Source organism: Prosopis cineraria, unplaced genomic scaffold, assembly GCF_029017545.1.
Source record: "Prosopis cineraria cultivar Desert tree isolate PC_DT_omini unplaced genomic scaffold, ASM2901754v1 PC13, whole genome shotgun sequence".
Taxonomy (NCBI): Eukaryota; Viridiplantae; Streptophyta; class Magnoliopsida; order Fabales; family Fabaceae; genus Prosopis; species Prosopis cineraria.
Window position 1 is genome coordinate 34,563,043 of NW_026555344.1, and position 17,712 is coordinate 34,580,754.

The window sequence follows — 17,712 nt, forward strand, 5'->3', positions numbered from 1 at the left end:
ATTACAATATTATTGGTTTAAGTCATTTTGATTATGAAAAATTATCCTTTTAAAGTAATGCGAATTAAATATTCTGAAAATATTTCAAGTAGACCATATAATCATCATTGTTTGAGGATAAGTGGTTTTGAATAAGTTATCATAGGAAAGTTTTTGAGTCTTTTATCAATTGGATTTAGACAGTGACATCTGATATCTTGATTGAAAAAATATGAACAATGAAAATTTGATCTTTTTAAATAAATTAATGAATGAAAGAGAGGGGTGACCTCAAATAAGCTTCATTTTCTTCTCCCTTGCCCATCCTAACCATTCCTTTAAATGAGAAGAAAATTAAGGAGAAGATAAAATTATGACACCTTTAAAATTGTGAAGGAGGGAGACCATGATCTGGCTGTGAACAATGTGGCGGTTGACTTGGCTTGAATAATCCAATTAAATGGATAAGTCTTACATAATTTTTTGGGTTAGGATTCACTTCTATCTCTCAACTATTTTTGGAGGAACGCTGGACACCTTGTATTGATAAGTGGGATAATTTTTCTCTTGAACCATTTTTTCCAATAATAATAAAAAAATTCCTTTCATTAGTCACCTATTAACTTTTCTGTTTTTTGCTCACATGGCATGTGTGTGAGGCTTACACATAGTGACAAGTAAAACTCAGATTATATTCTTTGATACTAATTTATTTTTGAACTCTTTTTCTAAGAATGTTAGGTATGCTGAAGTATTTTACTAGAAGCGTTAGGCACCATAAAGTTTTGTTAAAATAAAATTTAACAAATATTATTAAAATATTAAATATTTTAATATTTAATAATTTAAATATTTTATTTATAAATATTCATCCAAAATTTATTTTTTAAATATTAACAATTTAAATTAGTTTTTCAAAAATTTATAAATGATTTGTAATTTTTTATATACCAATCATGTTTTTAATATTAATTAAATTTTTTAAATTTTTTAGGTCATTTTCTATAATTTTTTAGTCAATTAACAATTTTTTTCCAAAAATTTCTCCATCTAAATGTAATACTCTCTAGATGTTGTAGTGTTAATGGTGAAATAAAAAATATAACGGATCAGGACTAACATGCTAGTAAAAATGCTTATTTGAAAGACATTGCAAGTCCCATTAATGTGTTATAAAACTTCTTTTGTTTTTATTTGTAGAAAAAAAAACTGTATCATATATTATAAGAAAATTAGTTAACTATATTAATTATGTCTAAAAATAAAAAATTAAATTAAAATACCCTTCATTAATTCTTTCTTGTGAGTGTGAATGATGGAATTATAAGTGATAATTTAACAAATTTATAATAAATGCTTATTGCAAAATGTGATTTTATTTATATAAAAAAATGACAGTTTTTTATATAAATAAAAATGCAGGGAATACTTAACAAGAGAATAGTGAAGAGATAAGGGCGAAAATCCCTCTATTAATTTGGAGGTTCATTTTATCTATTAATTTGAAATTTTATTCACTTCATTTTTAATACAAAGTTGCAAAATATTAAAAATATTAAATATTAAATTTGGATAGTTTAATATTTTAGAGGAAGACTATTAGTTGATAAAAAAATTATAAAGAAGAACTTAAAAAAAATCTAAGAAATGTAATTAATATTAAAAATATTATTGATATATAAAAAATCAAAAGTCATCTATAAATTTCTGGAAAAACTTATTTGAGATGTTAATGTTTTGAAAATAATTTATAATTTTTTAATGAATATTAATAAATAATAATATTCAAATCATTAAATATTAAAATATTTAAAATTTTAACAATATTTATTAAATTCTATCAAAGTTGTTGGGGCAAATGAAAGAGCTATTAGAGCTTTCTGGGATGGTGGTGAAGTGGATGATATACAGGTACTTCCTCCATTAAAAAATATAAGATAATTTTAATTGAATTTCACTCTCTAATAAAAGTAGTTACTTGCTTTTTAACGAATTCTATCTTTTTATATTTACCTTTATTTAATTAGGTGTTTCACCCTAAAATAAATATAAAGTGATTTATTCAATAGGAGTACTTTTAAAAAAAATACAATAATTATATTTTAAAAAATTAAAAATGCCTTGCTTTTGTAACGAAGGGAGTATAAGTTATTTGGGTTGCTAAAGCGTGTTCGATCGAATGGGACCGAGGTGGGTGTTGAGAGAGATTGAGACTAAAGATGACTAAAGAAGGAGAAGGAGAAGAGAGAGAAAGTGTGTGTGGATTGGCCACATTTTTTCTTTTCCAAAATGCCAACTAGTAGATAAAAGTTAAAGTAATGGTTAACAAATGGTCAAACTAACAACAGGGCAAAATTATTCCTTTTTTTATTTAAAGTTTGGGGGCATATTTGCTCAAAAAAAGTTTAGAATATTAGGCATTGCTGGAGAAAAAGTTTCAAAGCATATTTTACCCTTTAATTCAATTTTATTTTAACAAAACTTTAAGGTATCAAATGAATGTTTTTAGAAAAAGATTTCAGGATGTCAATGCCTTTGGAGAAAGAGTTTAGAATCAAATAAGCATTAAAGGACATAGTCAAGGTCCTGCATGTCACTGTGCGTCAACCCATGCATATGCCACGTCAGCATAAAATGACAAAATTAACAAGTGAGTAACGGAAATATTTTTTTTGCTCCTCAAAAAAATAGTTTAGAAGAAAAATTTTCTCACTTATTAATATAAGATGTCCATTACTCCTAAAAAAAGGTTCAGAGGTAAAAATTAATCCTAAACCTAATTTTTTTAAGAAATATTATCCTTTTAAAATAATGTGAATTAAATATTCTAAGAATATTTTATGCAGACCATAATCATTGTTTGAGGATGGGTGATTTTGAATAAGTTATCATAGAAAATTTGGTTGAGTCTTTTGTCAATTGGATTTAGAAAGTGACAACTGATATTTTGATTGAAAAAATATGAACAACAATAATTTGATATTATGAAATAATTTAGGGGATGAGATCAAGAAAGGGGTGATATCAAATAAGCTTCATTTTCTTCCCGCCTCACGTTGCCCGTCCTAAATGTATGATGTAGGAAGATTTATTATATATTAAGGCTAGATCAGGTGATAAAAGTATCATGGAGTTTTTATATATATATATATATATATATATATATAATATTTACATACATACATGTGTATGTATATATTAATTATGTGAGAAAATACAAAAGGGCTGGTAGCGACAAGGGAAAGGGGAAGGGTATTTTGGTAGTTCAAGAAATATTAAAGAAGAAATATTTAGAGAAAAACTTATATATTTAAGATGCTTGAGTTCAATTAAATCAATATATGTTAATTTTTTATAGATTATTTGTTCTCTAAATAATTCTTGTTATTGATATTACTAACACATTAAAATACACTTGTTTTAATTTAATTGAATAAAAATATGTCAAGTATAAAAGTCTAAATACATAAGTATCCAAGATTTATACTTCAATAGTTCTCAATATCTCTTTTGCTACTAGCATATAATTTTAAATATATATTTAAAAAAATGCAATTTAATATTCAAGGAGGACATAAAGTTGATGAATTTTTTAAAATTCAACTCACCCAAATTTTTTATCACAAAAAAAAGTTGGTAAATTCAAAATTTATTTAATGAGATATAACAGGAAAGTGTTTTTGAGCCAAAATTGTATATGTATGTTATAATTTAATTACCCACTTCTTTGTCTTGTAATTAACACTAGCATGCCATATAAATTAATTGTTGCTTACTGAGACTCTGCCTCATCTCGTGATTTATAGTATTTATAGGTGAGAATTCCAAAGGTGACCAATCAGAGAGAGCTCCCAAGGTTTGGCTCTGTCGTTGTTCATTGTAAATCCCTCATTAGCTTTATCATACGTTAATGGTTGTATATTGCCACCTAGGACCCACCATGAGTTCACTATACCTTTGGATTCTAATTATATGTATTTGTATTGGATTGTTCATATTATGACTGGATTAATTATATGATACTGAGTATTATTCATGAATTAGTTTGTGAAGGATTTTTTTTTTTTGAATAGTAGGCCATAGGAAAACCATGCTATGTGATATGATGTCTCATATCAACATACAAAAACTTTATACAACCAAAAGGTGAAGTATAAAAAATGTGAACTCTAAAACTTCTGATAAGAGTTTGGTAAGCTAACTCATCAGCGCATTTATTTACTTGTCTAAAAACATGATCAAAAGTAATTATTTGTAAAGGATTTTAATAAATGTTGTTTGGGTTTGTTGTTGATAAGATGTTAGTTAAATTTGTATTTGTGGGGCTCAAACATGCCCAATCCCATATATTGTTTCCCCAAATTCATGATTTCTAAATCCAACAAACCAATCACAAACAAAAATACCCAGTGAGTGGCATAAATAGTCGTGGTTTGGGTTTCTTAAGCGTCATTTTAGAGTTTCATTTCTAAAAATATGCATGGAGAGTAATGTTTGAGAGATGATAACCTCTTAAATGATGTTTATTTCTCGAGGAATTAATCTTATGGTTGCTAGCTGTGAAAATCCCTTGGGGAAAAAATAATCATGCAAACAATATTCCTTCCACCTATGCCCATAATGCAATAATTTCAACAACGCAAAGGCACTAGGTCTCGGTTCCAAGTTCTAAAGACACAAACTATTCAGAATATCCATGAAAAGTGTACAAAAATAACTTAATGCTCAATGACTACTTTTAATCAAAAGTATGCCAAAAAAGGTTCTAATGCCTGGCAATACACATGTTTTAAACAAATCAAAATTCATGAGGTTTTACACCAAAGATGAAAGCCTCAATTTTCATGTGTCTTCCCTGTCGCTCCTACTGATCTCTTGTTGAAAACATCAAAACTACAGTAACCACAGAATAATATACAAACAAGTATACAATGTTGACTATGAATACATAGAGAGAGAAGATCTATAAAGCAAGTGCTCGCATAATTTTTAATGCAAAATACAAGCAACGTAGCCTGCACTGTGCTTTCTTCTCCTTTTGATGCCAGGTCACAAGCAGGTTGGAGCCACCAGAAGTGGATCATACTCAGCCATGCTCTTTCTGAAAGCACACATGCAGCTAGGAAATTATACTATCCTTGGGCCTGAATGAAAATATCCAAGTAGAGCAACCCAAAAAGCTAGACAAGGCACAGAGATATTCAAATTTTTTGACAGAAAATCAATTTAAATGTAGAATTTTGGAACCGATTAGGAAACATAAGTTCAAGAAAAAGGAATGTGATGACAAAGTTGGAAACTAAAGAAAGATAGATATGTTTACTAAAATGGCAAGAAATATATAAATAACCACCCTATTGGTCGTCACCAAGGAATATGGGTAGCTCCAAGTGTCTGTATCTACCCATCTTCTCAGTTACATTTTGTGTCACCTGCACAAGATGAGTCATGTCTTTTGAGCTCGTCAATGGAATTTATTGAGATTCGGCCAACAACTTCCCTCTATATCCTGAAGTGATGGCCTTTCAAAGCTCTCCCAGATGGCCTCAAAGCTCAAGTATTGTTGTCTTGACTGAAGTTAACTCATCCTTCATCTCTCCAATGCTTCAACTCGATTGATGGTTCCGACCATGCCCCAAGAAATTGGTGCTCTGATACCAAAAATGATGAAACCTTAATCAATGGTATTATTCATGCATGTGTAATGATGTCTTCCCTAACAGTGGTATAGAGGAGAGTAATACATCAATTCAGTGCTCAGATGAAAGAAAATAATGCAGAAACAAAGAAAGTTCCTCTGGAACTTGAGAGATCGGAGGACTGTCCTGCATAAATTGATCCTAAACTCGTTTTTGATGCAATGTGACCCTTTAACTATTGAAAATGGTGCAATATTGCCCCGATCTTTAATAAATGTTAACTTTGATTATTAGTTAACCAAAAAATTATGAAAAAGGACTTCAAAAATTACAAAAAAGAATATTAAAAAATTTCTTGGTCATTTTTTATAATTTTTCAGGTCCTTTTCTGTAATTTTTTTGGAGTTATTTTCTGTAATTTTTGATGTCTTTTTTTTTTATAATTTTCTAATTAACTAACAGTTAAAGATAATTTTTACTAATGATAAGGGCAGCATTGCATTGTTTTTAAAAGTTGAAGAAAAACGTTGTATTAAAAATGAATTTAGGATCTCAAACGCTCTATAATTTATTGTTTAAAGATAAAATAGCCCTTTAACTCTATGATAAATTTGCTTGACTCTGACGTCCCTTAACCCATGCAAAAAATATTCTACCCTTCTCCCTAGCCAGTACAATAGTTACAGTGAATTTAATCACCTTCCACCTCACCATCAGTTGCGGTCCATCTCCCCAGCCAGTACATACTTGTGAACCCATTGTTGTCCTTCCTCCAAATAATTATTTCTCTCTTTCAATGCATCTTTCCTCATAAATCATTCTTACTTTCCTCCAACCTCTCTTCAACGGACAAACATAAATGAACAGAATGACTCATGGAAATATAGATTGAAGGTTGGGATCAATCTCACTAGTTGTGGTATTGATTTGTGTCTTTGACTATTAAATATTTGTTTAATCTTTTGGTTTCACAGTTTTCTCTTATCCCTAGTATATTAGGATTTGATTACGTTAGTATTCTATTTGCTTTTCTACTAGATTAGTATTCCATTTCCTTTTCATTCTCTCCTACAGTCAAGCATGAATCTCTGTATCAAAGAATGGACATTATGGAGTGCAAAGCATTCTTCTATCTCCTAATCAATGGAATGAATAAAAATGATGCTGCTAAAAAAATTTTAACATCAGAAGAACAGTATTTAATGATGTTATGCACATTTCAAATTCTGAGATCAATGAATACAAAAACCAATAAACAAACAATACGAGATACAATGTTGTGATCAAGCAATGGACTTCCTAACAATATCATTCATTTCATTAAAATTGATCTAAGATAGTGAAATATATCAAGTCCTAAATTTACTCCAAACCCCATGCTGAAAGCAACCTTTAGCACGAATTTATTTATGAATTGAGTTTTTCCCTTCACCACAAATAAAATGACTCAAAAGCAAAGAAAGACAGTCATTTCTTTCCAGGTTAACAGGGTCTAAATTATATACTGAATTGCCACCATTATATTTATAACAACTGTCAAACCCCCCCAGGAGGCACTCGATTTGAAAGCTGGAACTACAACAGCTTAAAAGACACGGGAATATAAATAAATGAGCTATAGTTTGTAATAGAACAGCATAAACAACTTGTATACGTTAATCTTATTGAACCAGATGAAGAGTGTAGCTTTGCTGCATGTTTGGTTGATGCAAGGTCACATCAATCCAGACAAGGAAAAAAGGGAACTACTGATTACTTCTGAAATCTTATCTTTGTATGACCATTGACAATAGGCAGCTAATCCACATCACATGTTTCTGTGTTTAACTTTAACATATTCTTTTTTTTTTTTTTTTTTGAATGAACTCATGAGATAAAACAGAAAGAGATTAGATCAAAACAACCAGTTACCTTCTATGCCTAAAAAAGAGATTACTCAAGTCTTGAACCAATACTACAACAGTAACAAGCTTGATTCACATAGAGGTTTATCATATTGGTGAATTCCAAGATAACATTCATAAAGCAGTGAAGACATTGGCAAAGCTCTAATGGATCAGAAATACAAACGGTCTTGGCAATGAAGTGACAAAGTTGCACAAATTCAAGCATGTAAGGTAAATGATAATCTAATTCCATATTACTCAATCTAATAGTTCAAATGAGATTCCTTTTTGTCAAGGAAAAATCCCAACACTCAAAATCATATTTAATGGGAGCCAAACATCAAATAGACATTCAAACACAAGATTGAGCAACTAAAATCAACATTAAGCATAATTAATCGATAAAAACAAGCCTAATCCATCATCAGATTCATAATTCCTTTAGGTTTAAGAAGAAATCAGCCACATATAGCTTTGAACATGGCAAATCAGTGAACTATACATCAAAATGAAGAGAAAAAGGAGAAGAAAAGCTTAATTAAAGTGATTTTGGACGAAAACCACTAATCTCCCATGAAACCCATGCTTCTCCAACTCGTCCTTGGTGTTCTCCCTTCATTCCCCACATACAGTAGCTGCTGGAAGTCCAGAATGTTGAGCTCCCCCCTTCAGAACCCTAGAAATATTAGTTTTCTTCAAAGCTGAGCGTTTCACCAACTGACGAACACGCCATGGCATAATTGTGTCACGCTATGATGTAAGACCATTCTGTTGCCTGTCATTGGGTATTACACTCTAGCATCTACAAAGATGCCGTGGCATACTTGCTCACAGGTTTTTCTACCATTATGACTGAATTCATGCTGTGGCATAAGGCAGAGATGTGGTGTAAATTTTAACTTTGCTTTGCCTTCGATCTTTACTTACTTAAAGAGTTTTTGACTTCTAATTTGGATCATCCTACACACAACATAACAACATTCATGCAAATTTAGCTCAAGCAACCAATTCATCTCAATAAAATCCTATCAAGTCTCCTTTCTTATTTTCAAAAGCATTTTTCTTTTATTTTTTAAAATAATGATTTAATTTCCCTCAAAATTAATTAGATACCCCAAATTGATTCCAATATTCCCTAACACATATAAAATATTTGGAGTCATCAGTAACAAACACAAGAATTAAGAGCTGGAAAAAAATCCAACACTCATAATCTTTTACATGAAGTGAAATAAGATAAAAAAAATGTTTGGACTATTCTGCAATGAGATTATGTTTTTGCGTAATAATGGAGATTATTAGGCAAACAGTGACATCTTAAGTGAATAAAAAAAAATTAAGTACAGATTAGGTAATTCAGTTCACACTTCTGCCTAACTTTAACATTTTGAGCCAATTTTAAAACATCTTCGCAGAGAAGAAAAAGATGCAGAAACTCATTAGAAGTAAACATTGATGGATCAAGCAATGCCTGTTGTGGAAATATATTCACTACACATTGCTAGCAAATAAAATAGCGTTATGAAACTCATACTACTTCCTTCTCATGCTATATTTTTACTCTTAGGCTGTAGAGATAGAGGAGTTCAAAATCTTCAAATAAAAACCTAGTAACTTGAATCCTAATTTTTTTAGTGTGAGGTTCTGAATTGTGGGCATATCAAAGACACCATACATAGGCTTTACCATATTAGACTCCAGAAATTTCTTTCAAATTCCCAAACACTAGAATAAGCAAAGAGATCAGTAAAAGAGTTACATGAATTTGGGGAATAGTGATCAGTACAAAAGTTTCCATCACACGTAGAAAGCAAACCATTGCACACGAAGCTAAGGCGACAGCAAGGAAAACAAATAACGAAACAGTGAAGTCAGAATCGATCACCACATAGCAAGTAAAATAACAATAGTGGAAAATAAAAAATTCAAAGAAAAACTGAAATGCTGACAGAACAAAAGAGAATCATAATACACATGGCCATGGGCCATTAAAGGAAGACAAGGAAAGACAGAAAATGAGAGCTTACCGTTAGCTATGTGCATCTTTGTGATCCTAAATTCTTCAAGTGTAATACCCTTTTCTTTTTCAATTGGGTTTACCATATCCACACTGCGAAATCTGTTGCCTATATCATGGAAATAGACAATAGTTATTAGGTGAAACTCGAGGCAACAATTTTGAAACGTTGCCTGGATTAATGCGTATGGGAAATGTGTTCTGTATATTTTCACTGTATGCATATAACATGTTTTACTTCATCTCTTTGTCCCCGTCATGTAGTAAAGAAAAATCAGCCCATTATATTCTTCGATGTAGCATATATTAAATCAGCTTTAGGAAGTGACCTATCCCCAAAAACAAATGTGTTTACCTTGATCTTAGCCTCGATGTATAGTAGTTTGCCCGGCAATTTTCCTCACCCTTCTCTGTTTCATTTGAGCTCTAACCATATCCGCTTCTATTCTTTTACCACAAGAAGCGTAAATATTGGATAAAAGAACATATCGACCGGCGTTATTGGAGTCCAACTCTAAAAGATATTTTGCAGCAAGCTCAGCCATTTCTACATTTGAATGAATTCTAGAGGCACCCAACAGTGCTCCCCATACAGCTGCACCTGGCTTTATTGGCATCTTCTGAATAAAGTCATGGGCTTCACAAAGTCGCCCAGCACGACCCAAGAGATCAACCACGCATGCATAATGTTCAGAAACTGGTCTTATTCCAAAATCTCTACTCATGGAATTGAAGCACTCCCATCCTTCCTGTATCAATCCACCATGACTGCATGCTGACAAAACAGACACAAACGTAATAAGGTCTGGTTGTCGCAACGCCTTCATCTGATCAAATAAGTCCAAAGCTTCTCTAGCGTGGCCGTGTATCCCATAACCTGAAATCATGGTGCTGCATGAGATCTCATTTTTCTCCTGCATTTGGTCAAAAACTCTTCTGGCGTATGCCAGATTTCCACATTTCACGTAGAGATCGACTACAGAAGTTTCAAGAGATACTTGATTTTGGAAACAGTTCCGAATTACAAAACCGTGAATGAAACGTGCTTGCTGGAAACATGCCAACTGTGAACAAGCACAAACTACAGCCAGAAGGGTCACTGAATCAGGATTGATTTTTAACAAGATCATCTGTCTAAAGAGCCCCAAGGCCTCCAACGGCATACTAGCCCCAGCATAAGATTCAATCATTGATGTCCAGCATACCAAATCCTTATCAATTATCCCATCAAATAATGCCCGAGCAACATCCATCCTCCCGCATCTCGCATACATTCTCATGGTAGCATTCTGTATTAATCTATCCAAGTCAAGCTCATTGTCCATCACGAACCTCCTAACATGGTCAGCTTCCTTTTCTGTGTGCACACAAGCCATAGCGTTCAAGATGGAAGCTCTGTTTGGCACAATTCCATTGGCTAACATCTGCGAAAACAAGAATTGCCCTTGGCGGTAGCACCCATTCTGGGCGTATGCGCCAATAATTGAACTCCAAGAGACAACATTCTTGTCGAGCAAATCATCAAAACAACCGGCGTGCAATGTCATGACGGCCACACTTGCCATACAAAGTCAACAAAGAGTTAGCCACGGTCACATCAGAACCATACCCAAATTGCACCACATCAGCATGAACTCGAATACCGAACCGATAATCTCGTAGATAAGCACAGGCCTTCAGAACAAACGGGAAGGTGAAATTGTCTGGTTGGAGGTGGGGAAGTTGTCGCATTTGCGTGTAGAGTTCCAAAGAACGGTGATGGAGGGAATTGTCGAGGAAGCCACGTATCATGACGTTCCAGAGGAAGACATCGGGCGAGGAAGAGTGAGAAGCAAGAGAGAATAAGGTGGAAGCGAGTGAGATGGAGCCGAGAGAGAGTAGTGAGCGATAAGTTTAGTGGAGAAGAAGAGGTTGAAGCAAAGGTGGGACCTGAGCATGCAAGCATGAACACATTTCAGGGATTGGATGTTGCTACTTTGCTTGATCAAAGAAATGCAATTCTCTGCATGCACCGCCCTTGCTTCCATATTTGTGGGTGAAGGAGATTCACCACACAAGCCCTATTTCATCTGGTTTTGGCCTTGGGGATTATTAAGGGAAACCAAGGTGCCTGTTTGAACTGCATTGAAGCAAATGGCTAGTTCTCCACTAACTGGAAATGGACTCTCACAGCCACAGGTCAAGGGGCTTTTGATATATATATATAATTATACACACACACATATATATGTAGAGAGAGAGAGAGAGGAGTGAAGGAATGCCATAGGCAACGATTAGCATGATATTTCCTTGAGATATGGGAAGCATTAATTACATTTTTTCAAATTAAGTTTATCTAAAACATGCTTTTGATCATTTGACATTAAAAAAGTAAAATCGGTCTCTTCCTAACAAATTACTCCAGTAATTTTATTTATAAATTATTTTTAATATATTTTATCAAAATTTAAAAAAATTTAAAATTCATTAATTTTATTTAAAATTTAATAAATTTTTAAATTTACTACCTAAATGTATTTACTCTAACAATACATGTTCGTTCTTCAAAATTTAATATAGGATAAAAAATTTATAATTAAAATTTATTGACATGATTTAAATAAAATAAAATAAAATTTTTTACACTACCTATAAAATTGGACCAAAGGAAACAATTATGTTATGACATATCATTCTTATTTTTAAATATGGAATAGGACCCATGCCAATGACCTAATGATTTTTTGATGCATCTTCTTTTTTCTCTTTTGGGGCCGGTTGATGCATCACTCTTATTTTCTCATTCAAATAATTTCTGCAATAATTTTCAATAGTTCTTCAAAAGTCTTCAATGTACTTCAATTATCATACATATTTTTTCAAAAGTCTTCAACATATATATAACAACCCAAGTGTGTAGATATAAATTTAATTAATTAATTAATAAAAAAATTATGATAAAATAGTTAAATATTTTATATTTTTGGGGTAATTATAATAAAGTGAATGGTAATTTGGTGAGAATATTTCTGGATCTCTATTAGCAGGTTTAGAGTTTAATATGGTTGATGTTAAAAAACTTATTTTATTTTTGTTCTAACATTATAAATTATAAAAAAGAAAAGAAAAGAAGAAAGAATATAATATTAAAAAAATCAATAACACACGGTGGGCAGCAGGCATTAATTCTCATCCTTTTCCCTTCTTGCACATTCTCAAAATTTCAGTTTGAAAGAGAGACAGAACACGAGAGAAATCATCTTTATTTCCCAACTTTATTCTTCTTCTTCCAATCGCTTTTGTTAGTCACCAGTGGCAGTGGTTCATCCGTTGATGCTGTTAAGGATCTGTTTTAGTGGTTTCTCTTTTCCTTGCTTCTTGTTGTCACTTTGCTCTTTTCCTTCTTTGATCGCTGTAGCAGCATTGAAGGCTTCCCTTGCCAATTGATTCATGCTTGTTTGGTGGTTCAGCACTTGTTTCTCCATCTTCCCTTACCTTGACTTGGGGTGGGTATGCTTGAAATCTCTACTCCTCATTTTTTTTTTAGTGTGCTGCTGCTGCCCACTTGTGTGTGTGAGTGTGTTGCATGAGTTGTAAAATTTGATTTTTCTTCCTACTCATGTGTGATGCGTGAATTAGGAAGTGGATAGAATTTAATTAAGCTAGAAATTTAATTTTAAAGTTTATACTTTGTTAGGTAATTTCACTAGAGCTATTTTGATTATTATAAGAGGAAGAAGGTGGGTATAGAATCACTCTCTTCTTAAGCCTAAATTGATCTCTGATAAGAAGTTTGATTTGTATTGTATAATTGTGATATTAAAATTGTTGGGGCAAAAGATTTAAGGTTAAGAAGTTTAAATGGACTGCTTTAGAAATTTATACATATTGGGTGACAGAGAGAATTTGTTCATCTAGTAAAAATCTATTAAAATTCAATTATGTTTGGTAGAATCAGTAGAAGAAGAAAAAATTGATTGCAATTGTAAGAAAGAAATTTTAGAAACAGGGTGACATATCAAGTAAGTAAATAATGTTCCATAATAAAAAGAAGTGATAGTATTTCTTTTGGCTCATTCATTCAATCATTTATCTATATATATTCATTATTCAAGTTTAATTATGTATGTATTTCCATGGTATTTTACTTTCTTAAAAAAAATATTGTGTATGCATGGACCGGACAAATGGTGGATGAAAAAGTTATTTATACTTCACAAATTAAAGGAAAATTTTGAGCTATAAAGATTGTTGGATTTCATACATGACATAAATGTTTTATAGGACTGAATACAGAACACTTTGTTAATGACAGTTTCGTTAGCCCTTGACGCGTCATGTCACACCTAACTAGCAGAGTACATTAGAGGTGCTAGCTCCATGTGTCGACCAACACACGTGGAAGGGAGGATGGAATTTTGTGGATATAATCAACGCCTGTTATTCATGAGCTTCATGCTTGCCCTGTTTTTCGTGACTTCTAGTCACGCCAGATGTTACTTACCCTCATAAACTATATGTCCACGCCTATTATTCATTCTGTTTAGATCCTAACAAAAAAGAAATCTTTCAAATTGTATTTCTCGTTCGTAAAAATTGTATTTTTATGATTTGTTTTATATAAAGAATATATCCCTAACTTAATGATTACGATTCTCTATTCTCTTTTTCTATTTTGTTACTCAGTTACCAAGGATAAATTGTATGATAATTTTCTAATACCATTGATAATTAAATTAATCTCTGGTTTCCTATTATATATGTTTACGATTATTATTTTTATTTATAATATTATTTGGAAACATTATTTATTAAAAAATTTTGGTATTTAAATAGTAGAAGTAGATCTGTTCTTCAGTAGACCTCGTGGGATTCCTTAAGACAAGAAGTATTTTTTGTTGCTCTATTTACATTGTGGATTAATGTAAATATTTAAGTGTTTTGTTTTTTTCTCTAGAATTGCTCCACAAATCCTATAGGTAGAATCCTTATTTAAAATGTTCTAGATTATATATATATCTATTGTATCGGAGTAAAACTTTAAATGTTGTTTGGATATTCTTTTGACAGGTTGTAGAGATTTCAGGTAGTTTAACTTACAGGAGAGATTTTGTTTAAATTTCTATAATAAGTTTAAATATTTTGTTAATACTAATAGTTGTTTAATACAAATGATGATTATAGGATGAGATTGAGCAATTATTATGTTAGATATTTTATAGATTTAGGCTTATAGAATATGAATTTTTTTATATTCCACCCACTCACACTTTAAAAGTTCATGTGACAATATCTTTAAGAAATTTGTTTTCCAAATAATTTTTAATACCTCTCACGTTTTTATCAAAATCTTCGATAACTTTTAAGAGTTTTCAATTTTCTTCAAGAATCTTCATTGATCTTCAAAAATCTTCAGCATATATTCAAGCAAAATTTCTTCAAGTAGCTTCAATTATCTTTCACATTTTTTCAAAATTCTTCAATAATCTTCAACCTATTTTCACACGAAAAAATTCTTCAAGTAACTTCAATTATCTCTCACCTTTCTTGAAAATATGTTGACAATTTTTGAAAAAAAAAGTATGATAGATTAATAATTGAAGTTAGTTTGGGTGAATTTCCTTTTTATGAATGCTTGGCTTTAAAAGAAGGTTTGACTGTTCCCAAAAAAAAAAAGTGATAGCATACCTTTTTTTTTCTTTTTGAACAAATTAAAAGTCAATATTTGATTAAGATAAAATGATAGAACATAAAACCCTACAAACTAAACCGCTAAAATATAAAACAAGGAAAACAGTGATAAGAGGAAGTAAACAGTTATAGACCCAACAAATAATCACTCATAGAATCCATGAGTATTGACTATGACAAGCAAAGATTCAGAGCAACTATAAGAAGCAATCCCAAAGGAATGCAATATACTTGAAGGAAAATTAGCTTATGATATTGATGCAACATGCCAGAACGTAATGGATTAATAACGATTGAGACAGTGCAAGGGGAAACGACATTTATCTTCTTCATCCTCTGACTTGGAAAAATTTGTAGCAATCCAAAAAGGTCTTAAACCAAAATAGAGATTCAACCTGTTTGAAGTGACCTTATATGTGCCTTGTTGCCAATCCATCCATCATCTATGATAACAAACAGGTGCATGTGGGATTAGATTGTGAACCTCTATACAAATATTATAAACAAAATAAAAATTATGAATTATAGAATTTTTTATACAAAAAATATTGCCAAGAGTCTCTTGATTCTATGCTATCTCATCTCCTTGAAAGGAGGAGATTATGTGTGGATTCCATACCTTATGTGGTTAAGGGTGGGTGGTTTTGAGTGTGTGCTACCCTAAGCACTCTTCTCTATGGGAAAGGAATAAAAAAAATGATAATAAAATCCCTTAAATTATATAAATGATAATTTAATTATTCGAAATGCTATAATTTTACTGAAATCTCTAGAAATTTCTTGTCATTAAATTTTAAATTGAAAAGATTATTTTATCCTTATTGACAAATTATGATTCCTCATTCAATTCTTGCGACTCTTTGAATAAAAATTGTGATTATTTAAATAAAAGTTATGAACGTGGTTTGTTATCTCAAGAACTTATTTTTCAATAGTAAAATTACATTTGACAAATTATAATTTTTTATTCATTCTTGGAATTCACAGAATAAAAGTTGTTATTTCTTGATCAAAAGTTGTGATTGAGATTTATTTTTGAAAAAATTAATTTTTTAGTCCTCAACTTTTAAGTCATTTGTAATCAGACTCTCAACTTTTGAATCACTTACAAATTAGTCCATTAACTTTTATTAATTTTTTTTATATTAGCTTATTCTCACATCAATGAGTAAGAGGAAGGTATTTTAAATAATATGAGTATTTTTTATCCCTCTTATTTGATAAGAAATTTTTTCAAAAAAATTAAAAAATAAGGATCGAGTTATAGGTGAATCAAAAGTTGAGGACTAAGTAGCAGTGAGTTATAATTGAGAGACTGAGTCGTAGTGAGTCATAGTTGAGGGATTAAGTTACAAGTGAGTTAAAATTGAAGGATTAAAAGATTAATTTTTTCTCTTTATTTTTCAATAACAGAAATTAGATTTGATAAGTTGTAATTTTTTTATTCAACTCTTATAATTTAAAAATAAAAATTGTGATTCCTTAAATAAAAATTGTGATTGGAGTTTGTTATTTTCAGTAAAGTTAAAATAATTTTTTATTTTAAAATTTATTGACACAAAGGTCTTTAAAAACTTATTTAAATTATGATATTTTAAGAATTAAACTATCATTTATATAATTTTAAAAAAATTTTATTTATTTTTTTCAAAAGAATAGGTACGTAAGGGGATTGAATTCTCTCTTGGTAATATTTGCGATTTTCTACACTTACATTTCTTTAGGCTCCAGTTTCTAACAAAATTTGCTACCTATTTTAATGGAGCAGGCAAAAGTACAGGAAGTAAGAATAGAAGAAAATATATTGCCATATGTACGCGTGTGAGGTGAATTTGTATTTGATACTCCCTCAGTTTTCTATTTTATAAAAAAAAATTATACCACATAATTTAAAAAAAATTAATTAATTCTATTAAGTATGTGAAAAAAATTAAATTATAATACCCTTTATAATTATGTTAATAAAGCCTTCATCAACTTTTTCTTATAATTATAAATAATAAAATTATGAAAAATAATTAAAAAAATTTGAAATAAATCTCTATTGAAAAATATAATTTTTATTTTATTAAAAATAAATTTTTTTTTATAAATAAAAAAAGGAGGGAGTACATTTCAAAAATAAACAAACAAATAAATAAATAAATAATATATTTTTTTAATAAAAATACCTAGTGCAGTCCATGAGTCCAGTCCGTTCTTTTTTTTTGTTTTGCCTTTTCACTTTGCCTTGCCTTTGCCTTCCTTCGTTGCTCCGCCTTGCCGCTGAACAAGTTGCCAGATTCAACACGACAGTACTTCCCCAATCCATATGTCTTTACAAGGATCCGATCATCTCCGTCGGCTTTGCTGCCGTCACCGTCACCACCATCACCTCCACCACCACTTGCACGGTGTGCCTTCTTACTGTGCGCCTTCCACAACCATTACTTTCACTGTCACTGTCACCGTTACCGACAAGGATCCAATATTGTAACTCCTCCTCCTCTTCTTCAAAATCCAGAGTCTCTCGTTCCCTTCC

The 17,712-nt window shown here is 31.0% G+C and overlaps 1 protein-coding gene across 1 annotated transcript; it reads right to left on the reverse strand.

The window, feature by feature from the left end:
* Positions 1 to 4,629: 4,629 nt before the first annotated feature.
* On the reverse strand, positions 4,630 to 11,312 carry LOC129290044 (pentatricopeptide repeat-containing protein At3g12770-like). Its single transcript, XM_054926761.1, has 4 exons — positions 11,131 to 11,312; positions 9,877 to 11,078; positions 9,532 to 9,630; positions 4,630 to 5,630 (listed from the first exon to the last, which is right to left on the reverse strand). Exons 1-2 carry the CDS (start codon positions 11,310 to 11,312, stop codon positions 9,884 to 9,886), a joined length of 1,377 nt encoding a protein of 458 aa, XP_054782736.1. The 3' UTR covers positions 4,630 to 5,630; positions 9,532 to 9,630; positions 9,877 to 9,883.
* Between the last annotated feature and the right edge of the window lie 6,400 nt (positions 11,313 to 17,712).

Coding starts and splice junctions, on each gene's coding strand:
- LOC129290044 (XM_054926761.1), bottom strand. CDS start 11,312: ATGATACGTGGCTTCCTCGACAATTCCCTCCATCACCGTTCTTTGGAA. Junction 11,079..11,130: donor GCTGATGTGGTGCAATTTGG/GTATGGTTCTGA, acceptor TTGTATGGCAAG/TGTGGCCGTCATGACATTGC.